Consider the following 25,027-nt stretch of genomic DNA (forward strand, 5'->3'; position numbering starts at 1 on the left):
GGGGCAGCACAAGTGGATAGCACTGTGGCTTCACAGCGCCAGGGCCCCAGGTTCGATTCCCCGCTGGGTCACTGTCTGTGCGGAGTCTGCACGTTCTCCCGTGTCTGCGTGGGTTTCCTTCGGGTGCTCCGGTTTCCTCCCATAGTCCAAAGACGTGCAGGTTAGGTGGATTGGCCATGATAAATTTCCCTTAGTGACCAAAAAGGTTAGGAGGGGCTATTGGGTTATGGGGATAGGGTGGAAGTGAGGGCTTAAGTTGGTCGGTGCAGACTCGATGGGCCGAATGGCCTCCTTCTGCACTGTATGTTCTATGTTCTAAGGCTCAATGTCCAATTTTGTTTGGTAACAATCCTATGAAGTTGCTCGGTGTGCTTTATGACATTAAAGGTTGCTACACATTGAGGCACAAGGCTGAAATGCTTTCAGAAGTTAGACGAGTGCATAAGAGAACAGGGGATAAAAAGATATGCTGAAAGGCTGAGATGGGTCTGATGGAAGATGAGACAGGTGTACAAACTCCAACTCAGACTAGTTTTCCCCACTCTGGCTGGGGTAGATTAAAAACCCTGCCTCCTCGCCTTGGGCCACTGGGAGAGAGGAAGCCAGTAGCAAACCGTCATTGCCAAAAGCCGCCAAGAGAAACAGCTCAGCATGAAGCTTCAGCAGGTAACAAGGGCCTGCTCTTGGGAGGTCCGGTGGTCCAGTGGGTTTGTGCCTCTGAGCCAGAAGCTCCGCGTTCCAGTCCCACCCCAGGACTTGATGGCCAAGGAAGGTGCGTTCAGAACGTGGCCAAAACAGGTCAACCTCCAAATCCGTCCAATGGCTGACGGCAAGAGCGGGGGAGACTCCTGGTCAGCCACGAGATGGAAAGAATGTTGGAGCCTCTACCATCACTTTCTACAGCTCCAGAGTAAATATGCCTGGGAAAGAGAGGTTGAGGGCAGCACGGTGGCGCAGTGGGTAAGCCCTGCAGCTTCACGGCGCTGAGGTCCCAGGTTCGATCCCGGCTCTGGGCCACTGTCCGTGTGGAGTTTGCACATTCTCCCCGTGTCTGCGTGGGTTTCACCCCCACAACCCAAAGATGTGCAGGGTGTGGATTGGCTACGCTAAAATTGCCCCTTAATTGGAAAAAATAAATTGGATACTCTAAATTTACAATAAAAAAATAAGATAAAGAATACACAATGGGTCACTAACCGCCATTTTAGTGATGTTATTCCGCTATCAGAGAACCATCTCATGATCTCTGTGAACCAGGTACGTCACTGAGGAAGGAAAGCGTTTAATGTTGTCCAGAAGGAAAAGGGCAGCAGATACCTGGGAATACCATGACCTGTGAGATCCGCTCCAAGCCTCCCACCTTTCCTCACTTGGGAATAGATCACCATTCTTCACTGTCGTTGGGTCAAAATCCTGGAACTCCTTCCCTAACAGCACAGTGGGTGTACCTATACCTCAGGGAATGCAGCAGGTTCCAGAAGGCGGCTCGCCACCACCTTCTCAAGGGGCAATTAGGGATGGGTAATAAATGTCGGCCTAGCCAATGACACCCACATCCCGTAAATTATTTTTTTTTTTAATTGTGAGGTAGTATGCGATGATTTGGTCATAGAATCACTACGATGCAGAAGGAGGCAATTTGGCCCATCGAGTCTGTACCGACCCTCTGAAAGGGTACCCTACCTGGGGTCAGGCCCCACCCTATCCCCTTCATCCAGTAGCCCCACCTAACCTAACCTCTAACCTCCAGGTCACCAAGGGGCAATGGACCATGTCATTTTTATACCATAGATCAAAAGCCACATCCAATTTTAAAAAAATATATTTTTTTTCCCCCTGTAGCCAGTTCAGCCGAAAGGTTTTTGACCTGAAACGTCAACTCTGTTTCTCTCTTCACAGACACTGTCTGACCTGCTGAGTATTTCCAGCACTTTCTCTTCTTACTTCAGACACCCAGCTGGAGCGTTCCTTGCTTTTGAATCAATATATGCTCGATGATTTAGCGGAAGGTGAATCCTGACGATGGGCATTCTGCGTTTTTGTGACAGTCTAACGCAACGAGGTCTGATGTTTACAAGATTTGATGGGGTGGGGGGGAAGTATTCAGTGGGACCCTTCCATCACCCCGACCCACACAATGCCAACCCCGCGTCCAAGTTCTCCCCCAGCACTCTCGTCGGGAGCTTCACTTGGAGACAGTCGGGAGAAAATTGCACCAAATGCTCACAACAAACTGAACCATCACAGCACAGAGCAAAGAACAAAGAAATACCCAACAAAGAAGTTGTCTAACCTCTTTATTTCACTAAAAATATATATGGGTGACAGAAGACTGAATAACAGAGTAATGCTTTCAAATATTAATACAGTCAAAAGTAGCCATTATCCATTTTTTGGAGGGGGGGGGTAATGGTTGGCATCATTCCCATCATCCTTTGCTGCCTGAAGAAAACGGTTGCCATGCAATCTGGGAAGGTGAATTGAAGCTGCCTGTGGGTCACAGGGTGAAAGGTCAGATTCAGAAGTACCATCACTTGTAAAAGTTATCTATTGCATAAAAGTATGTTTTTTTTTTTAAAAACTCCCGTCATCCGAAGCACATTAATCTCATCATAATGAGTATGCCAGGATTGACAAAAGTGACATCTCTCGTCAAGGTTTGGATCAAGTCATAACCAGAATTTGTATAACAGGGCACCTGAAGGTTCGGAGGGGCCGGGGTGCACACTAAAAACGGGAAGGTGCGCCTATCCACAGTAAAAGAAAGAATGGAGACGTGGGAGCAACACTCCCACTCCATTGCGGTTAAGAACCAGGTCTTTATTATTGTCACAAGCAGGCTTACATTAACACTGCAATGAAGCTACTGTGAAAATCTCCTAGTCGCCACACTCCGGCGCCTGTTCGGGTACACGGAGGGAGAATTCAGAATGTCCAATTCACCTAACAAGCACATCTTTCGGGACTTGTGGGAGGAAACCGGAGCACCCGGAGGAAACCCACGCAGACACGGGGAGAACGTGCAGACTCCGCACAGACAGCGACCCGATCCGGGAATCGAGCCTGGGTCCCTGGTGCTGTGAAATAACAGTGCTAACCACTGTGCTACCGTTCCGCCCACTGTGGCACATTCCTCACCCCCCCCCCCCCCCCCCCCCCCCTTCCGTGGCCATTATCTGAGCCATATTCCGTTTTATCTGGAGGTCAAAAATGGACACGATGTACAAACCTCCAGGTATGGAGGAAGGGTGAGTGGGAATACATCCTGGTGGCCACCTTTGTGTGTGACTGCGCCAAGCTGTGCATGGACACTGAGTATGCAATCATCGTTCTGAGGTTCTACCGGACCCCGGTGTTGCAAAGGATGGGTCTGGCGTTGTTGCAGCTGAATGCTCCGAGCAGTCGGACAGTGCGCACCACCTATCTCTCGTGGGAAAAGTCTGTGCGGAAAAACACCTTCACCCACAAGCCAGTGGTCAGCACGTAATGTCCTAGATGGTGGATCCTGTTGGATGACTCCCTGAGCAGACTGTCAAAGGCCATTTGGCAGAATTGCTTCATCGCCAGAACTTTCAAACAAGCACCAGGGACGTAGCTTGGCAAAGGTCTGGAGAAAGATGCGAGAGTTTTCAGTGGTTCATTCTGAGCAGCCAGATTCTTTGCTCTATTTGCTGTTCCCAGTGACGCACTCAACGACAAACGTCACTTGGCGCTGGGAGACCATCGGTGGGGCGGAGCACAAGGGACACGGCGTTTACGCTGCTTGCAGCTCTGAAATCAGATCACAGAAATCTGTAGCGAGCAAGCGCCAAGGGAGGACAGGATGGAGACATAAATGGGAGGTGAGAGTTTTTTTATAATTGCAGGTGAAGGTGACCAGAATCGATCTGCTCAAACTGGAGAACTTAGAAAACTTGGCGTGACAGTCTTAGTCTTCATCAATCTTTTGAAAAAAAGTATTATAGTGTCGGCTCGTAGCCTCATAAAAATCAGTCTCAATATCAATTCGGCCTCTTACCGTTGCTGTTGCTGCATTACACAGGGAGCGCTTTATTGAGGAACTGTAACAGAAAGAGAAACGAAAAATTGGTTTGTTTTATCATCTCTGCAATCCTAACCATGCTGTGTCAGTCGTTATGAAATTAAATTTAAAATATTACACTCTGAATTGGTCTGGCAAGCCACTTGATGGTCAAGAAGGTGACTCACCAGCACCAAGGGGCAATTAGGAGTGGGCATTAATCGCTGGCCAGGCCATGTGACATTGATGAAGAAAAGAGCAAGGTTGGACACCATGTTCATCAAAGGCTTTCAGAGTTGAGTAGACTGGGACTGTACTCATTGGAATTTAGAAGGTCGCGGGGGAATCTTATAGAAACATATAAAATTATGAAGGGAATAGATAGGATAGATGCGGGCAGGTTGTTTCCACTGGCGGGTGAAAGCAGAACTAGATTGGCATAGCCTCAAAATAAGGGGAAGTAGATTTAGGACAGCTTAGGAGGAATTCTTCACCCAAAGGGTTGTGAATCTATGGAATTCCTTGCCCAGAGAAGCAGTTGAGGCCCCTTCATTAAATGGTTTCAAGGTAAAGATAGATAGTGTTTTGAAGAATAAAGGAATAAAGGGTTATGGTGTTCAGGTGGGAAAGTGGAGTTGAGTCCACAAATCATCAGCCATGATCTCATTGAATGGCGGAGCAGGCTCGAAGGGCCAGATGGCCCACTCCTTCTCATAGCTCTTATGTATTTATATAGGCTCATCATTACCCCTCACTTTGGAGGGTCTTGTGTTAAAATCTAGAATCCCATTTACTGATCAGAGAACCTGACCCCCCCCCCCCCCCCCCCCCCCCCGCCAATCCTCCAAACTCCCCACCTCCCATTCTTCCACAGACACGATCCTATTTCCATTGAGCCTGGACACTGGATTCAAACACTGCGCCACCATCAGAACCGGAACATAACCGAGACACCACACAAGACAAGAAGGTAAGTGTGACCGCACCTCTCACTTCCAGCTTACATTCCACCTCATCTTCACCAAGATCGTTGATGGCCTTGCAGGTGTATTTGCCGCCGTCAAACGTGCTCGGTTTGCGGATCTGCAGCGTCAGGACACCTTGGTTGTGGCGCATCAGGAATTTAGGATCGTCTATGATCGCCATTTTGTTCTTCATCCAGACAATCTTTGGCTGTGTTTTGAGGAAAAAGAAACCGAGATCATTCGCGCGAAGATCTCAAAAAAAAAAGAGAAGCAAGTTACAATAGCACGAGTCGCGAGGCAGGAAAGAGAGGTCTTGCGTTTGTCGGTTTCGAAATCGTGGAGGGGTCTGGACAGAGTCGACAGGGAGAAACCGTTCCCATTGGTGGAGGGATTGAGAATGAGAACAGGCTGAAGGTATCGGCGAAAGGAGCAATGGGGGACACGAGGAGGAACCTGTTCACACAACGAGCGGTTAGGATCTGGAATGCGCTGCCTGAGAGAGGGCGGTGGAGGCGGGTTCGATGTAGGCTTTCAAGAGGGAATTAGATTATTATCTATAAAGGAAGAAGGGCTACGAAAGTGATTAGCACTGCTGCCTCACGGCGCCGAGGACCCGGATTTGATCCCGGCCCCATGTGGAGTTTGCACATTCTCCCCATGTCTGCGTGAGTCTCACCCCCACAACCCAAAGATGAGCAGGGTAGGTGGATTGGCCACGCTAAATTGCCCCTTAATAAAGAAAAAGAAAGAAGGGCGACTTGGCTGAGGCATGGAAGTGACACTAGATGGATTGCTCCTTCAGAGGGCTAGTGCAGACACCATGGTTCAATTGGCCTCCTTCTGTGCTGCAACCAGGCTATGATTCCGTATTAGAATGCCTTTGGCAACCCCTGATCTTCTCAGTGTTTTACAAACAGACAATCCCTGGGGCTGAGGTTACAATCAGATCAACCATAATAGTATTGAATAGTATTGAATGGCAGTGCTGGCTCGAGGGGCTGAATGGTCTTCTCCTTCTGCTAAATCATATACGTGTATGTATATGAGATAAATGAGAATATTGAGGGTAAAATTGGACATGGAAAGGGACACAAACTAAGGGTCACTATTGTTGCATGTCCGATATGTAACCGCGTATCAGAATAATGGCAGAAGCAGAGTGGTTATGGTTCTGGGCAGTAACGAGTTTGTGAGTTCAAATCCCTCCCTTGGCAAAACCGTTGGGGTAATTTGCAACTGTATCGCTTGTGAACTCCACTGCAGGCGGAGCAGATTGTCTATGTCTTATCGAGCTTGCCCAATGTCCCTCCCTGTGGTCCACCGGGTTCCCTCCCGTTCATGGAGTTGAAAATTATCCCAAAAAATCTTGGAATGTATAACACCAGAAAATAAAAAGATACCGGGCTTTTGTCAAAGGAGGAAAACACAACTTGTTTATGAATGTCCCTTGCGGAAGGGAGGTGTTCCGATATATCCTGCATGGCATGGTTGACATTTTATGCTTAGAAGTTGACTGTATGGGCAGACGCTCTGAGGAAGGTAAATGCAACCGCAACATGTGCCAAGCTTGGCCTGATTCAGTTCAAGGTGGTTCACCGGGCCCACATGACGGTGGCCCGGATGAGCAAATTCTTTGGGCTGGAGGACAAGTGTGCTAGATGTGGGGGAGGACCAGCGAACCATGTCCACATGTTCTGGGCGTGTCCAAAACTCAGGGGATACTGGCAGGGATTTGTGGACGTCATATCCCGGGTACTGAAAACAAGGGTGGCGATGAGTCCAGAGGTGGCCATTTTTGGAGTGTCGGAAGACCCGGGAGTACAGGAGGGGATAGAGGCCGACGTTGTGGCCTTTGCTTCCCTGATAGCCCGGCGACGAATACTGTTGGCCTGGAGGGACTCAAAGCCCCCAAGGACCGAAGTATGGCTGTTGGACATGGCAAGCTTTCTCGGCTTGGAAAAAAATCAAGTTCGCCGTACGAGGATCACTATCGGGGTTCGCCGGAGGTGGCAACCATTCATCGACTTCTTCGCGGGGAACTAATCATCAGCGGGGGGGGGGGGGGGGGGGGGTGTAGAATGGTGTAGAGTAGGGGTGAAGAATAGGCGGGTCTATCTGCGAGAGTGGTACTGTTATTTGCACAATGTTTTTTGTAATTGGTATCTGCACACTAATGTATATTGTTACTGTTTACAATGCCAAAAATACCACAATAAAATTGTCTTTAAAAAAAAGAAGTTGACTGAACTGGGCGGCAGGGTGGCACAGTGGTTAGCACTGCTGCCCATGGAGCTGAGGATCCGGGTTCAATCCCGGCCCCGGGTCACTGTCTGTGTGGAGTTTGAGCAGGAAATGAAAATCGTTTGTTGTCACAAGTAGGCTTCAAATGAAGTTTCTGTGAAAAGCCCCTAGTCGCCACATGCCGGCGCCTGTTCGGGGGCATTCTCCCCGTGTCTGCGTGGGATCTCACCCCCACAACCCAAAAATGTACAGGCTAGGTGGATTGGCCACGCTAAATTGTCCCTTAATTGGAAAAAAAATAATTGGGTACTCTAAATTAAAATTAATTTTTTTTTAAAGTTGACTGAACTGACAACTGAGGTTGTATGCAACTGCTCGACATAGAAATAAATATGGCCTTTTAAACACTTCCTACATCCCAAGAACAAATTATAATTGACCCTTTATCTGTAACCTTTTGATCAAAATGTAGATGAGTCTAGTTTCAGCGATGACCGTTATCATCTCAAAAGACAAGGGCAGCAGATACCTGGGAACACCACCACCCGGAGATTCGTCCCCGAGCCTCTCACCATCCTGCCTTAGAAACAATTTGGCCGTTCCTTAGCTGTCGCTGGGCCAAAATCCTGAAACTCCCTCCCTAACAGCACTGTGGGTGTACCTACACCACATGGGCTGCAGCGGCTCAAGAAGGCAGCTCACCACCGCCTTCTCCAGGGGCAGTTAGGGATGGGCGATAAATGCCTGCCTAGCCAACAACGCTCACATCCCGTAATTGAATTTGAGAAAAGGTGTGGGCACAGTCACACAGAGCACTGGGCAGACCACAGCTGGAGTGTTGTGAGCAGCTCTGAGCATCATAGCTTCGGCAGGACACACTGACCTTGGAGGGAGTCCAGTGTGGATTTACATGGAGAGATCCCACGAACCAAGGTCATGTACGCCGGAACATACAAGTTTCACAGGATGTGGGCACCGCTGCCGTTGGATAGGCCCGGTAAGAAGTCTTACAACACCAGGTTAAAGTCCAACAGGTTTGTTTCAAACACGAGCTTTCGGAGCACGGCTCCTTCTTCAGGTGAAGGTGAAGGAGCCGTGCTCCGAAAGCTCGTGTTTGAAACAAACCTGTTGGACTTTAACCTGGTGTTGTAAGACTTCTTACTGTGCTCACCCCAGTCCAACGCCGGCATCTCCACATCGTTGGATAGGCCGACATTTATTGCCCATCCCTGATTGCCCTTGGACTGAGTTGGGCCAATTCGTAGGGCATTTTAAAGAGACAATCACATTGCTGCGGGTCGGGAGTCACGGATCGGCCAGACCGGGTAAGGACGGCAGATTTCCTTCCCCACAGGTGCATCAGTGAACCAGATGGGTTTTTAACGACAATGGTTTCACGGTCAACGTTAGACTTTTAACTCCAATTGGGTTGGACCACAATCCGACCCCTTTGCAGTGCTGCTGTTGTTAGGTGGGTGGGTAAACGTTGAGACATTCCAAATATCACCAGAAATTAAATAATGGTATGGAATTGCGGACGGTGGAGGTAAATGGGGCCACGTTCCCCGCCAATTGAACTCTACATATTAAGAGTGAGAGGAAGGGTTTGGGTTCCGTTTTAACCTTATACACTTGGAAATGCTGAGAATGGGCTTGGTCCATTAAACTCCAAACAATGACAGTGACTAGCCTGAGTATGTTTCCTTTGGGACATTATAGTTGAACCGTTGATCTAGTAAAAATCTTGTCCCTCTTGCAAAGAGGGCATTGGTAGCCATGGATTTTTATTAGATTGAACATTAAAAAATAGCCCCCTCCAAAGCGGCGTACTTGTTGCCTGAGGCACACCCATCCCGACGCTCCGCCCCCGACCGGCCGAGTTCCCGACGGCGTGGGTCTCCCATGGTCTGACCTGTCGGGAACTCGGCGTGGTGGCCACAGGCGGGGGAGGCCCCATCCGCAGGCAGGGGGGACTTTGTCAGGGGCTGGGGGCACTGCTGAGGGGGTGGTCCGGGGCTCCCGAGCCGGCCAAAGTGGGGGGGGCACTATTTTGGAGGTCGGGTCCGCGCGCGGCCGGCGCCATGTAGCTCGGCGCAGTGGCTGCAGGCCGCCAGCGTGCGCATGCACGGCTACGGATTCGCCAATTCTCTGAGCCCAATCGGCAGCTAGAGCCGGGTGCTCTACGCTGCCTTCCTGCTGGCCCCCCAGCCAAAGGGAGGATTGGTGGCCGTTTCGCACTGAATCTTCGGTCGTAAAAGGCCAGCGTTCCCACATAGCCTCAGAATCAGAGAATCCAGACTAACATACTTACTTTAGGACTTCCCCGTACAGAACAACTCAGCTTTGCTGTGTAACCTGCTATGACAGAACGATCCAGGAGAGGCTGCGTGAACTTCGGTGCGTGGTTAAAGTCGTGCTCCTTGAACGGTGATGCTATGTAGGTCTTGCCTGCGGAGGGAGAAAGAGAGGGATTAAGATTTGGCTCATCTATTTTTCCAATGCTGTCTACTGCGTCCCTCCACTTGCCTATCTCACCTCAGAACCGGAGGACCCCTGATGCTGGTCGGTACTCGCTCTGTTTCCGGAACCATGCTCATTGCCACGGAAGACTTGTTTTTCGTGAAATGAATTTACCGGCCGCTATGAACATAGAACATACAATGCAGAAGGAGGCCATTCGGCCCATCGAGTCTTCACCGACCCACTTAAGCCCTCACTTCCACCCTATCCCCGGAACCCAATAACCCCTCCTAACCTTTCTTTTGCACGCTAAGGGCAATTGATCAGGGCCAATCCACCTAACCTGCACATCTTTGGACTGTGGGAGGAAACCGGAGCACCCGGGAGGAAACCCACGCAGACACGGGGAGAACGTGCAGACTCCGCACAGACAGTGACCCAGCGGGGAATCGAACCTGGGACCAGGGCGTTGTTAAGCCACAGTGCTATCCACTTGTGCCACCGTGCTACCCCCTATGGTGGGATTTGCAACCCGCGGCCCCAGAGCCTTGATTACTAGTCCAGGGACATTACCACTAGGCTACCCGCACCTCCCCAGAGTGGGAGGGTGGAGCTTAAACCCGCAACCTACCTTCAACGGCTGAGCTGACACTTTCTACAGTAAATTGTGTGTCGGGTTAGTTGTTGACAACGTGGTGTCATGTGAGAGTACCTTTAAGAAATGGGTGTTTATAAATGGGTGTGTGTATAAGTAGCTGTAGTGAGAGTACCTTTAAGAAATGGGTGTTTACTACTGCAGTGATGTCAGAGAGTGGGTGGAGCTGGGCTGTCTTGTCAGCATTTTACTTTCGTTTTAGGCTGTTTGCTGCAGGGTGTGTTTTAGTTTTGTTTTCAGTGTTGGAGCTGAAGCCAGACAGAGCGGGTGTACTGCTGTTCTCTCTGCCATGAAAAGACTATCTCTTGATCATTTGGTGAATTCAGAATTATAAATATTCTCAGTTGTGACTAGAAACACCTTTTAACAGAAGCACATCAGGTTTACATTCACTACTGAGAATATTTATAATTCTGAATTCACCAAATGATCAAGAGATAGTCTTTTCATGGCAGAGAGAACAGCAGTACACCTGCTCTGTCTGGCTTCAGCTCCAACACTGAAAACAAAACTTCTGGATGTTGTTTGGGAAGTTAATAAGGATTACTTAGTGTTGTAGTCTTTGGAAGTTGTATTTGAATTAATGGTTGCTAAGATGTTCACTGTATGTTTTAAAAAGGTTAACTTGAGTTCATAGAATAAACATTGTTTTGTTTTTAAAAATACTTTTCCATTTCTGCTGTACCACACCTGTAGAGTGGGCCGTGTGCTCCCCATACCACAATCTATTAAACATTGTGGGTGAGGTGAACTCCATGATACACTTTGGGGTTCTCTAAACCCTGGCCTATAACAGTGGGATGGAAAAAGCAGAGTGGCACAACCTTCAAATTGGGGGAGATATTCCTACCCTAGACAGCGCATCCAAACATGGAGAGACTTGGGTGCTCCTATGATATCCTGATGAGAGAGGAAGCAATCCTGTCACTTACTGTCTTTCTGGATGTAGGCTGTGTTCTTCGATGTTCTTGGCTTCTCACTTAGGCCACAGATATTCTCACTGAAGATGCGGAAGTAATACTCATTGCCCATGATGAGATCAGAGATGGTGCAGTGAGGTTTGCGGTTATGCTCGTACACGGTGAACCATTCCTGAAAGCAATGGGTGAAAGTTTGTCACTATTTTCTCGATCGGAGCCAAACCAGAGGTCAAAACCTATCTGAGAAATTTCCTCCATCTAAATATTGACCAAAGCCGCCTGTCTTCAGTTCCCACTACGCACACTGTTTCTTCACAACGGACTCCTTCCCGCTCCCAGTCTGAATCTGAACCCTGGATTTACCATCGGTAAAACTGCCTATTTCCACCTCCGGCATATTAGAATCCCTGCAGTGCAGAAGGAGGCAATTCAGTCGTTCCGCACCGACCCTCCAAAAAAGCACCCCACCCCAGGCCCCACCCTATCCCCGTAACCCCACCTAACCGTTGGACACTATGGGGCACCTTAGCATGGCCAATCCACCTAAACCTGCACATCTTTGGAATGTGCGAGGAAACCGGAGCATCCAGGCGGAACCCCACGCATACACGGGGAGAATGTGCCAACTCCACACAGTTATCCAAGGCCGGAATCAAACCCGGATTCCTGGCATTGTGAGGCAGCAACGCCAACCACTGTGTCACCATACTGCCCAACTGTGCCTTTGTCTCCACTCTCCTGCTGCTTTTCTTACCTCTAGACTCAACTATTCCAATGCACTCTTGGCTGACCCCCTACAACCTTACCCCTGTAAACTTGAGGGTCATCTAAATCTCTGCTGTCCATGTCCTTATTTGCGCCGTGTCCCATTCACCACGTCCCATTCACCTATCACTCTTGTGTTGCTTAAAAGGGATTAGCAAGCAGCTCAACTCTCATCCTTATTTCAGAATCCTTCCATGGTCTGGCACCTCCATATCTCTACCCCTCCAGCCAACCCCCCCCCCCCCCCCCCCCCAATCTAGTTCGGGATTTTGAGCATCAATGACTTGATTTACTCCACCAATGCCGGTCGTCTTTTTAAGCTGCCTGGGTCCCTAGCTCTAATATTCTCACCCTAAACCCTTCTCTGTACCTCTCCTCCCTCCTGTAAGAGCTCCTAGCTTTTACCGTTTCCCCCCTCAGCTCAGCTGAGGTTCATCGTCAAATATTGTTTTAGAACACTCCCATGAGGTGCCTTTACGTCAAATGGATCCCAAGCCAGGTGGCGAAGTATGAAATATGAAACCCAATGCAAATCCTATTTTGGTTCATTTACAGGATGCAGCATTGCACATTCTTGCCTCCTATCTACCAGAAATATTTCTGTTGAGCATACCAATAAAACAAACAAATGGACAAATAGAAGAAGCAGCCCCTGAAAGGGGAAGTCTTTCTTTATATGTGCTCAAGGCATGTAATCAATCAATGCCCTTCACCTTCGTACAACCTTGATCATGCAACTAACATCCCACTTCGGCTCGTTTTATTAAAGGAGCTACATAAAGATTCGATTTTAAAGGGCTGCGGAGATAGAGCTGGGGAATGGGACTAGCTAGGTAGCTCTTTCGGGTGCCGGTGCAGACCCGATGGGCCGAATGGCCTCCCTCTGTACTGTGAAATTCTATGAATCTACGTTTCCACAAATACAAGTTGTTGCTGTTGAGAAGGTGGGGGGGGAAGGAATCTGCTGTCACTTGCTGCTTGTGCGTTTCCTCCGGGTGCTCCGGTTTCTCCCACAGTCCAAAGATGTGCAGGTTGGGCGGATTGGCTAAATTGCTCCATTGTGTCTAAAGACTTATAGGTCAGGTGGGGTTATGGGGTTACTGGGATGGGCAGAGGAGTGGACCTAGTTAGGGTACTCTTTCAGAGGGCCGGTGCAGACTCCTTTTTTTTAAATTTAGAGTACCGAATTCATTTTTTCCAATTAAGGGGCAATTTTAGTGTGGCCAATCCACCTACCCTACACATCTTTGGGTTGTGGGGGCGAAACCTACGCAAACATGGGGAGAATGTACAAACTCCACACGGACGTTGACCCAGAGCCGAGATCGAACCCAGGACCTCGGTGGCGTGAGGCAGCAGTGCTAACCACTGCGCCACCGTGCTGCCCTGGGTCCGTGCAGACTCGATGGGCCGAATGTCCTCCTTCTGCACTGTTGGGATTCTATGGAGATTGCGGGGGCAGAAAAAGTATATTTAAATCGGCTCCTGTTCGCCTTGACGTTGAGGAACCCAGAGAAGAGGCGTGTGCACTACTACCTTCAGTGACTCAGTGTAAGGGCGTTGGGTTTCAATGCTGCTTGGTGTATATAGCAAAGCGTGTGTCAATATATCGTCCTGCCAATTTTACTCTCACCATGGTTTTCTTATCGGCTTTCTGAATGGTGTAGCCAATAATTTCCGTGTTCCCGTTGTCCTTTGGCGGTTCCCACTCTAGGCTAGCGTTGAATCCCCAGACATCTACAATCTTCACGCTCTCTGGAGGTCCGGGCTTATCTGGAATAGATTCAGAGCAAGGAAACATTATGACGAAAAAAACTGCAGTCGCCTATCAAGAGAATAAAGTGAACTGAGGGAATGCTGCACTGTCGAGGTGATATCGTGGGGACGAGATGTTAAATAGAGGCCTCTTGACTGGTCGTTATATATCGTGCTCTGGGATCTATACAGAACCATATGGAGTACTCTAAATGGCCTGGCCAACATTCATCCCTAAAACATCACCCAAGGGAGATCATCTGGTCACTAATGTCATCATATTAAACACTGAACATCCTGAGGGGTCTCGACAGGGTGGACGTGGAGTGGATGTTTCCCTCTTGTGGGAGAATCTAGAACTAGTTTAAAAGTAAGGCCATTTCGGACAGATGGGGAGAATATATTTCACTCAGAGTCTTGAGCCTCTGGAATTCCCTTCCTGAAAAGACAGTGGAAGCAGAGACTTGAATATTTTTAAGGCCGAGATGGATAGATGCTTGGTTAGCAAGGTTGTCAGGGGTGGGATGCAGGTTGGAGGTTACTATCAGGTAGGCCATGTTCGTATTGAATGGCAGAGCAGGCTCGAAGGGCCGAATGGCCCACTCCTGCTCTTTGTTCATAACAGGCCTTGGGAGGTTGCTGAACATACACCGTCTGCTGAATTTCCCAACATTACATGAGACCAACACTTCCAAAACGCTATTGGCTGTGTCGTGTCTCAAGCCTTGAAATAACTGTATAAACACAGATTCTTCCTCCCACAAGACAATCGTGAAACAACTTGACATTTGCACTTATTGACCGTCCCCATCACTTCCGTGCTGCGATTTCTCCGCTCCCTCATGTCCAATCCTTCGTTTTTATTTGGATTCTCTCCCTCCCTCACTCACCAGCTTCTCTTTGAATCAGTCGGGTGGATGTACTTTTGGACACTAAGGGGCAAAGTAGCACGGCCAATCCACCTACCCTGCACATCTTTGGATTGTGGGAGGAAACCCGGAGGAAACAAACGCAGGCACGGGGAGGACGTGCAATCTCCACACAGTCACCCGAGGGCGGAATCGAACCCGGGTCGCTGGCGCTGTGAGGCAGCAGCGCTAACCACGTGTGTGTGTGTGAGTCAAGACATGATAAAGAGAGGAAAGTCATTAATAACCCCATTGATTCATTTGTGAGAAACGTGTTCACACAGTTTGGGGAGATGGTGTCATAATGGCAATGTCACTGGACTAGTAACCCAGGGGCCCAGGCTAATGCTCCAGGGGATATGGGTTCAAATCCCACCATGGCAGCTGGTGGAACTTAAATTCAATTCATAAAAGCTGGAATTGAAAGCTAGTCTCAGTAAAGGTGACTGTGAAACTATCTTTGATTTCTGTAAAAACCCGTCTGGTTCACTCACGCCCTTGAGGGAAGGAAATCTGCCGTCCTTACCCGATCTGGCCGACACATGACTCCAGACCCACAGCGATGTGGTTGACTCTTAACTGGTCCTCTGAAATGGCCGGGCAAACCACTCAATCAAAGGGCAATTAGGATTGGCAACAAATGGTGACCTGGCCAAAGATGCCCACATCCCATCAAAAAAAAATTTTTTAACTCAAAAAATGTGTGGTGGTGAATAGCAGAGATAATAATAATCGCTTATTGTCACAAGTAGGCTTCAATTAAGTGACTGTAAAAAAGCCACAATCCAGCGCCTGTTCGGGGAGGCTGGTACAGGAATTGAACCCGCGCTGCTGGCCTTGTTCTGCTTGACAAGCCGGCTATTTAGCCCAGTGTGCTAAACCAGCCCCCTTGATATAACAAAGGGGGCGCTAGATGAGCGTATGAGGGAGTAATGAATTGAAGGATATGTTGATAGGGTCAGGTGGGAAGTGGCTCGTTCTCCACACTCCAATTGATGCTTGCCCAGGATTCAAGAGATTCAATCGCTTGGTTGAGACATGAAGGGGAAATTAACATTGACGGGGAAGCCGCCAAGGAAGATTGGACCTCTTTAAGACTGGGCGGAAAAGAACACACCACTGGAGAGTTTTAAAGTCAAGATGGAGTAACTGGGGCCTGTTGCCAACAGGTAACATTTGACCGTCCTCCTCTCGTTTCCCAGCAGTTAATGCCAGCACGGAATAAGGCGAATGCCAAGGACACTAGACATGACTTGTCGGCCAAGCAGAAATTGAATCTTTCACAGCTCAAGCTGCTGCGCAAATAAATCACCCACTGACTTTTCTGAGCACTTGCACGTCCCATAGGTCACAGTTCATAGGGGGTAATCAGAGACTGGGCCAAGTCTTCTGTCAGATCTTTTAAGCTTTCGAATTGCTCCAAAATTCCCTTAGAGGGCATTTCTTCCTTTGTGGCATCCTTTTGGAGTTTTGTGAACGGGCCTGTTGCACAGGGGTAGAGCGGCATTACTGACAGACCGATTATGTGATACTGACAGAAAGGAAGCTCGCCATCAACTGCACTGTAATCGGGGGGGGGCACTTTCTAAAGGCGGGTAATGCTACAGAGATGGGGCGTGTGGAGCAGATGGGTATCGAGCAAGCTGTTTATGTTCTTAGAATCTTGATTTTTTTTTTAAAAAGAGTTTTAAATTTGCCATCGTCTGGATTGGAGAAACGTTCAGACATTATCTTGCCCATTCCAGATTTCCTACACCCCATGGCCAGGCCTGGAGCTTAGTAGTCCCCAACATAAACCTCCCCACATCCCTCTCCCCCAAGACTCTCCTCAAAACCCATCTCTTTGTCAAATCGGGCGGCACGGTAGCGCAGTGGGTAGCACAGTTGCTTCACAGCGCCAGGGTCCCGGGTTCCATCCCGGCTTGGGTCACTGTCTGTGCGGAGTCTGCACCTTCTCCCCGTGTCTGCGTGGGTTTCTTCCGGGTGCTCCAGTTTCCTCCCACAAATCCCGATAGATGTGCAGTTTTTGGACATTCTGAATTCTCCCTATGTGTACCCGAAGAGGCGCCGGAGTGTGGCGACTGGGGGATTTTCACAGTAACTTCATTGCAGTGTTGTTTGTTTTTTAAATTTAGAGTGCCCAATTATTTTTTTCCAATTAAGGGGCAATTTAGCATGACCAATCCACCTAAGTTGCACATCTTTGGGTTGTGGGTGTAAAACCCACGCAGACACGGGGAGAATGTGCAAACTCCACACGGACAGTGACCCACGGCCGGGATTTGAACCCGGGTCCTCAGCGCTATAGGCAGCAATGCTAACCACTGTGCCACCGTGCTGCCCTTTCATTGCAGTGTTAATGTAAGATTACCTGTGGCACTAATAAAGACTATTCAAACTTTTCGTTGCTTGACCTATTGTCTCTTTCTCTGGCCGGGTGCCAATTTATGCTCCATTTCCCCATTGTGACGTCCCTTGAGATGAGATGCGATGCTTCAACAAAGTTAGAGGCGCTATCTAAATGCAAGTTATTCACCGAGGGGCAGGACTGCTACTGTGGGGCTGTAGGTATATTAGGAAAGGTCACATTGAGAGGTCCGAAGTTTTGAAAGTTCTAATAGGTGTTAGGAAATGTTACATTGCGAGGTGTAGGTTATACCAGAGAGTGTTGTGCGAGGGGTGGGTTATTACAACCATAAACAGCGAATGTGATACCAGAGGCTGAAATAGCTCATGTTCTATTTGCTCAGAACTCTGCTCATCTGATCCCTCAAGATTAGGCCTAGTTATCTTTGCTCATCCTACAGCCGGAAGCTCAATTAACTCGGCATCAGGCATGTAAACTGATCCCTTCTGGCCACAAGTCCCTGACTTCACTCTCCTAGCTAAGGAATTATTTGTGTCCTTCCCACTTGAGCCAACTCTCCTCACATATCAGGGCCTTGTCCTCATGACCGTGATTATGCTGCAACAGGTTTCATTCATTGTAGAAAGTTCCAGAATACTGCATCTTCACTGAGGCCTTTCAAAGTGCTCACACCACATTGGGCAGCCATGGTCAATGTTTGCACCTTCCTGAATTATCTGCATTGCCGTTTTATTTTTTAAAAACCATTGCTGGGTTGAATGTTGACGCAATTCCGTTTATTTGCCCCTGGTTCCTCCACGGCGGCGGGAAGGTTTCCTGGGTGGAGACTTACCTCCAGGATGGGGTGAAAGCTCCACAAGGTTTTAGGAATATAGCTTCACTGCATTCTCTCTCCCCCCTCCCTCCTCCCCTGTGCAACCCCCTCCTCCCCCGTTCCCCCCCCCCCCCCCCCCCCCCCCGCCCCCAAATCTTGCTGGTCTCTCTCTGTTACCTTCTCCCTACATTTTCTCCCATCTCCGCAACACTCCAATTCCACAGACCAAGATGTGAATTTGGAGCAGGAGTGGGCCATTCTCCGCTATTCAGTAAGATCATGGCCATAACTCCACACTGATCACATTCTGACGCCCTTCTCATCCTGGTCTTCCAATCCCACCTCGGCCGCCCCATCTCTGTAGCCCTTCAGGCCCGCAACCCTCTGAAATCGCTGCACTCCTCTGACTCTGACCTCTAGCCCATCCCGGATGTCCGTCGCTCCACCAGCACTGGAAGCTCAGAAATTCCCCTCCATAAATCAATTCCACCTCTCTATCCTTCAAAACCTACCTCTATTGACCAAGCCTTTGCTCACTGAAACAATATGTATATTGTAAGGAATACAAAAGGTTAACAATTTGCTGTTAATACTTCTCACCACCAAATGGAGATAAGGAGCAGTCATTGAATATCATGTGACTCCTGGAATTCTGGGAGAAGGTGTTTAGGCGTGAGATAGATTAGTGTAGAGTTAGAGATAGTTGTTTAGTTAGAGATAATTATATTTAGAGATATCAGCCGGGATTCTCCGCTACCCGCCGGCAGGGCGGGCGGGGGGTCGGGGAATCCCGCCCAAGATCTTTTCTGACCATTATTCATCTGTTCCTTGCATTTCGCCACATCCCTAAAGAACCTCAGCCACCAGGTAAACTCAAGATCCTTAATCTATTGACTTTAGACTTCGATTTGAGCTGATGGGTGGGGGGTCAGTATTTATTGCCCATTCCCCAATTACTATAAGACCATAAGACATAGGGGCGCAGAAGTAGACCATTCGGCCCTTCGCGTGTGCTACCCCATTCAATGAGATCACGACTGATCTGATATAATACTCAACTCCATTTTCCCATCTTATCCTTACAAACACTTGCTGATTAAAATTCTATCGCAGCCTTGAACATACTCAATGGCCCAGCTTCTACAGCTCTCCGCGGTAAAGATGCCACAGATTCACTCCCCTCAGGGAAGAAATTCCTCCTCATCTCCGTCTTAAATGGGCGATCCTTTACTCTGAGATGATGCCCTCTGGTCCTAGACTCTCCCACAAGGGGAAGCAACCTCTCAGCATCGACCCTGTCAAACCATCCCCCGAGAATCCGATATGTCTCAATAAGGTCGCCTCTCATTCTTCTAAACTCCAATGAGCACAGGCCCAACCTACTCAACCTCTCCTCATAAGAAAATCCCTCCATACCCGGGATCAACCTAGTGAACCTTCTCATTATACCAGTATAATGCTGGTATATCTTTCCTTAGATAAGGGAACCAAAATGGTTCACAGTATTCTAGGTGTGGTCGAACTAGTGCCTTGTATAATTCTAGCAAGGTTTCCTTATATTGATACTCCATTCCCTTTGAAATAAAAGGCAACATTAAATTTGCCTTCCCAATTACCTGCTAAAATTGCACGCCCTTGCTTGTCCATTACAGGGTGTGTTAAGAATCAATCACACGGGCAGCACGGTGGCCTAGTGGTTAGCACAACCGCCTCACGGCGCTGAGGTCCCAGGTTCGATCCCGGCTCTGGGTCACTGTCCGTGTGGAGTTTGCACATTCTCCCCGTGTCTGCGTGGGTTTCGCCCCCACAACCCAAAAATGTGTAGAGTAGGTGGATTGGCCACGCTAAATTGCCCCCTTAATTGGAAAAAATAATTGGGTAATCTAAATTTATTTTTAAAAAAAGAATCAATCACACACTGCTGTGGAGCGGGAGTCACATTGTGGAACTCACTGCCCCATAGTGCAGTGGAATCTGAGTCATTAAATGGTTTCAAGGAGATAGGTATATTTCTAATTTTAAAAAATGGGTTAAATGGATATGGGGAACAGGGAGATGGATTTGATACCAGGAAATGATCAGCCATGATCTGATTGCATGATCCTATTTTCCTAATCCAAATAAATTAGAGTTTATATGAAGCCTGGCCTTGGCGGAGATATTACAACTCTGTAAATTGCTGTTGTGCGCTGTTTAAATAGGTTCTGTAAACTGTTTGCTGTAGTGCGCAGTTTAAATAGACTCTGTAGACTGTTTGCTGCAGCATGATATTTAAATAGACTCTGTAGACTGTTTGCTGCAGTGCTCAGTTTAAACAGACTCTGTAGACTGTTTACTGTAGCTCGATGTTTAAATATTCTCTGTAGACTGTTTGCTGTTGTGTGCAGTTTAAGTAGACTTTGTTGTAGTCTGCAGTTCAAAGAGACTCTGTAGACTGTTTGTCATAGTGCACAGCCTACTCCCTGCAGCCTTCATTAGGGAGCTGCATGGGTCCCTGCCTGGGGCAGAGAATGTAGCATATAAAATGTCAATGTCCTTAGGAAAACACTCGGCCTTTTGCATTGATTGCCCAAGTAGGTTGGAGACAAGCCTTCTGGAATACCTTTCCCCTTGTGTTCCTGGAATTTTTTTCTCTGTTTTTTTTCCCCCCCTCTCCCAAGACATCACCCGGACTACGGGGCTTACCAACAACCTGAATCTTGATTGTTGCCTTGTCGATCAAGTTCTCAATCTGAACACTGAGCTCGTACTTCCCAGAGTGATCGCGCTCGGCACTCCGGATGAAGAGAATGGTGTCCACCTCACTGTTGCGAGTGCTGATTTTCTTCTCGTCCAAGGACTTCCCATCTTTCAACCACGAGACCAAAGGCCGTGGCTTTCCCTGTTGAGGAATTCAAACGGTCAGTCCAGCGTCAAAGTGGGTTGAGAAAGGGAAGTGTGCCTGCGAACCGACTCAAGGTGATCCCCTTAATTCTGAAATATTTCTCCGACCTCACCCATTCAATTCTCTCTCCTTCGCTCCTGAAGACAATGACACACCGTTTGTTAAATAGACTCTGTAGACTGAGATGCGTTTCTCTGGATGCTTTCCACATTGCACCCAAGTAACCACTTTTCATATGAGCCCCGGCAGTGAATCTCAGCAGACTCCTCCTCACCTTATGGAGGGCATTTCAGTTGCTCCACATTCTGCTCTGATTCAATATGTTGGCTATTCCTAGCCAGAGTAATTTCCCCCTCTATCACTCCTGGAGACCCCTCTGCTGTAAGTGACTGGGATTGATTCTACACACAGAATTTGTATTATGTAACTATCCACCCATCACTGCGCTTTGCTAGAGTAATCACCATGTTTTCCTTTTAAATCAGAAGACACTGCTGCAGTTCTGGTCATCAGCTCTGTGCCCACTCATTCATAGGGACTGTTTGCTGTAATCCATTGTTTGGAGACTATTTGCATTGTTTAAATAGACGGTGTAGACAGTTTAATAAGTGTTCTCTTCAAGTAGATTCTGTAGACTGTTTGCTGTGGTGTGGTGTTTAAATAGACTCTGCTTGCTGAGTAAATAGACGAATGAATGTTCCCCTCCAAGGATCTTATCAATTAAAAGTTTGTAGGTACGTACCCAGGATACACACACACACACGCACAAAGGTTACTCACCTGGAAAGGGATCACAAGATTGATTTGTTGGCCAACTTTTCTAATGAAGGTGTGTCTCAGTTGGCGTGGTAGCCAGATCTTTGGGTGTTCTACATGGAAAATAAAGGCATATGAAGGATTAGAGAGTACCCGGCAAGTATACGGCACCTCAGCCTTGACGAAACATCCAGCAGGTAATGTGTTATGCTGCTTCGTGTAGCATAAGCTGCTTCCTTGATGTAGGCTTTGACAAAGGAAGCTCCAGACTATGAAATGAGTTCAACGTGTTCATTGAAGTATTAACACAGTTCTTAAATGAGTTTGACTCTCTGCTGATCTAACTGTAGTAACTCAGTCTATCTTTACCAGCCTGCTCTAAGCCACGTGCTGGGTGTGATGCTGTTGATCAACCCTGATGTACTCTCGAGATGTCTGTCTGTGGAACGAGGCAGAGCATGTGTGTCCTGTCCTTTTATATGGTTTGTGAAGTGCCCCCCTCGTGGTAATGCCACCTCTGAGTGTCCTGATTACCCATTGGTTGTGTCCTGTTGTAATGACCCATTGGCTATCTGTCTGTATGCCATGACATCTCTGGTGCTCCCTCTAGTGGTTACTTAGTTGTAGTGTATTTACATTAACCCCTTGTGTATTTACAGTGATGTATATCACCACAGGTAATTGCGTCAGAGGTCTCAAGAAGCAAACGTGACTAAGGTTGAGGGACAACACAACCAGAGATTCTCTGCAGTACGGTTTTCTATGACATTGCTGTCAATTTGCCACTTTCTCAAGGGCAATTAGGGTTGGGCAATAAATGCTGGCTTAGCCAGCGACACCCAAAACCTGTGAAAAATAAAAATTTTGGCTTACATTACTTGTCACAGAAACTGCAGCAGAGAAACAGACCATTCGACCCATCTGGTCTATACTAGCGTTCATGCTTCATCAGCATAACATTCTATTCCTTCCTCTCTGATGCGCTCCCATTTAAAGGGACCTGTCCTACTCTCAATTCTTGCTGTGTGATGGGAAGTTCCCACTCTTCTGGCACTCTTGGGTAAAGAAATAAATAAATTGAGGTATACAAGATGATTAAAAAGTATGGATAAAGTAGACGTGGAGCGGATGCTTCCTCTTGTGGGGCATTCTAAAACAAGAGTTCATAGTCTCAGGATAATGGGTAGCAAGGTAGCACAAGTGGATAGCACTGTGGCTTCACAGCGCCAGGGTCCCGGGTTCGATTCCCCACTGGGTCACTGTCTGTGCGGAGTCTGCACGCTCTCCCCGTGTCTGCGTGGGTTTCCTCCGGGTACTCCAGTTTCCTCCCACAGTCCAAAGATGTGCGGGTTTGGTGGATTGGCCATGTTAAATTGTCCCTTAGTGTCCAAAACAGGTTAAGTGGGGTTACGAGGATAGGGTGGAGGTGTGGACTTGTGTAAGATTCTCTTTCCAAGGGCTGGTGCAGACTCTACGGGCCGAATGGCCTCCTTCCGCACTGTAAATTCTTCAATTCTATGAAATGGCGGAGCAGACGCCATGGGCCAAATGGCCTAATTCTGCTCCTGTATCTTGTGCACTTTTGAACCCCACAGGCCATGGAAGCCGAGATAAATGAAACTTTCAAGGCAAGGATCGACAGACTTTTGTTGGGTAAGGAGTTTGGAGCTACAGTGGGCAAGTGGGCTTGAGGTGCAGATTGGCCAGCCCTGCTTCTAACTGAATGGTGGGACTGCGGCTCAGCATTTTAGGCTCGTCAGCTGGTAAACCACAAACTTAGGGCAATGTTCTGGAGATCCAGGCTCAAATCCCACCGAGGCTGATGGTCTAATTTGCAATGAAATGATCCTCCTGTGGCTAATGTTCCCAAGTGTGGCCCTCCCACCTGGGAAGATCTTGATGACTGAAGCCAACTGTTGCTGAAAGACTACGAGGCCTGGTTGACACGACCCAAATGTCACCATAGGCTGATGTACAGGTTGGAGTCTACAGCTGAGCTCATGGGTCCTTCAAAATGGAAACCTCAAAGTCCTTGGCTATATTTTTTATTTACGCTGTTGATTTGATTGCTACTTACGGACAATCTCACGGATGGTGACTGATTGGGCGAGAATGGCTGGTTGACTCTTTCCCGCTATGTTGATTGCCCGCACACGGAAGTTAATCTTCTCTCCTGTGGGAAGGTTTTTGACTGTGAATCCTAGGCGCTCCACAGGTTCGTTGTTAGCTGCGATCCATTCATCGGCTGCAAAGGGGCATGGAACGTATAGAGGTTTTGGTCGTCAGGGCAAAATAGAGAGGAGCCATGATCAAGACAGAGATTGATGGACTTCGGTTAAGATCTTGACTACCGAGGGGTTTGGGAATCAAGGCAGAGAGAATGGCCGGGATTCTCCGATACGGCGCCGGGCCGGAGAATCGCCGGAGTGGGCATGCGAATCCCGCCGCGCCGCTCCGACGCCGGGCTGCCGATTCTCCGGAGAATCAGCGGCAATCGCGCCGACGCGATTGCTGCAGCGCCGGTCGGGGCCGTTGAAAGTGACTCTCCCCCCCCCCCCCCCCCCCCAGCAATTCTCCACGCTCGATGGGCCGAGTGCCCGCCGGGTTCTGCCAGCGTCATTTGCGCATGGTCCTATCCAGCGGGACCTCGGCGTTCTCACTGCGGGGGGCCGCCCTGGTTGGGGGGGGGGGAGGGGGAAGCCAACTCCAGGGGCGGGGCCTCCACGGTGGCCAGGCCCGCGATTGGGCTTATTCTATGGTGGGGGGGGGTCTATGTTCCTCCGTGCTGGGCCCCTGCAGGGCTCTGCCATATTTCCCAGGGGCCGGCGCGGAGACAGCTGTGGCGCGCATGCTTGGACCTGCACTGGCCGTCGCGCGCATGTAAGGACCCGCGCCAACCATGACACACCGGCTTTCGCCGCCGGAGCAGCGCACAGCACTCCGGCCCCCGTTCTAGCCCCCTAGGAAGGGGTGAATGCCTGGGCCTGGGGGCCCGTTGAGGCCGGCGTCGCTTTCGCCGGTTTTGAGGCCGGCGTCCACATTTGGCCAGGATTTCAGAGAATCCCGGCCTTGGAGTTCAGCTATAAATCAGCCAGGCTCGATTTGCAGTGCAGGCTCGAGGGGCTGAATGGCCTCATCCTGCTCCCTTGTGCCGTTCCTACACAATGCCACCATCTTGCCTGAACTGCCAAGGGGATAAGGCAGTGGAAAGACAAGGTGAGATTCCCCCAACAAGAGAATCTTGCCATCTCCCCATGGCAGTCAAAGACACCGTAGCCTGGGAAACAAGTCGGGTTCTGCTCTAAGTCACGTCGCAGCCTGTTCACCGTTCCTTCACTGTCGTTGGGTCAACATCCCAGATTCCCCTCTCTACCAGCACCGCGGGAGCTGTTCAAGAAAGCAGCTCACCACCACCTTTTGATCGAGTCACAGACAGTGCAAACGGCTGTCCATTTAACGGCTCCAGTTAAGCGCTCATTAAGTCTCACCCTAGAGAGAGAACGAGAGAGAAAACG

At 48.9% G+C, this 25,027-nt stretch overlaps 1 protein-coding gene across 2 annotated transcripts in view; it reads right to left on the reverse strand.

Annotated features, from left to right (window-relative positions):
• Positions 1-2,280: 2,280 nt before the first annotated feature.
• The window catches only part of mybpc2a (myosin binding protein Ca), an 80,449-nt gene continuing 57,702 nt past the window's right edge, over positions 2,281-25,027 (reverse strand). For both annotated transcript variants that reach the window (XM_038783510.1, XM_038783511.1), the window contains 9 exons: positions 23,590-23,757; positions 21,537-21,625; positions 20,558-20,753; positions 13,661-13,800; positions 11,275-11,434; positions 9,539-9,675; positions 5,008-5,194; positions 4,019-4,061; positions 2,281-2,490 (listed from right to left, as the gene is read on the reverse strand). In XM_038783510.1, the coding sequence (XP_038639438.1) occupies positions 4,051-4,061; positions 5,008-5,194; positions 9,539-9,675; positions 11,275-11,434; positions 13,661-13,800; positions 20,558-20,753; positions 21,537-21,625; positions 23,590-23,757 (1,088 nt within the window). In that variant the 3' untranslated portion in view covers positions 2,281-2,490; positions 4,019-4,050. The remainder of the gene's footprint in view (positions 2,491-4,018; positions 4,062-5,007; positions 5,195-9,538; positions 9,676-11,274; positions 11,435-13,660; positions 13,801-20,557; positions 20,754-21,536; positions 21,626-23,589; positions 23,758-25,027) is intronic.

This window comes from Scyliorhinus canicula, chromosome 23, assembly GCF_902713615.1.
Source record: "Scyliorhinus canicula chromosome 23, sScyCan1.1, whole genome shotgun sequence".
Lineage (NCBI taxonomy): Eukaryota > Metazoa > Chordata > Chondrichthyes > Carcharhiniformes > Scyliorhinidae > Scyliorhinus > Scyliorhinus canicula.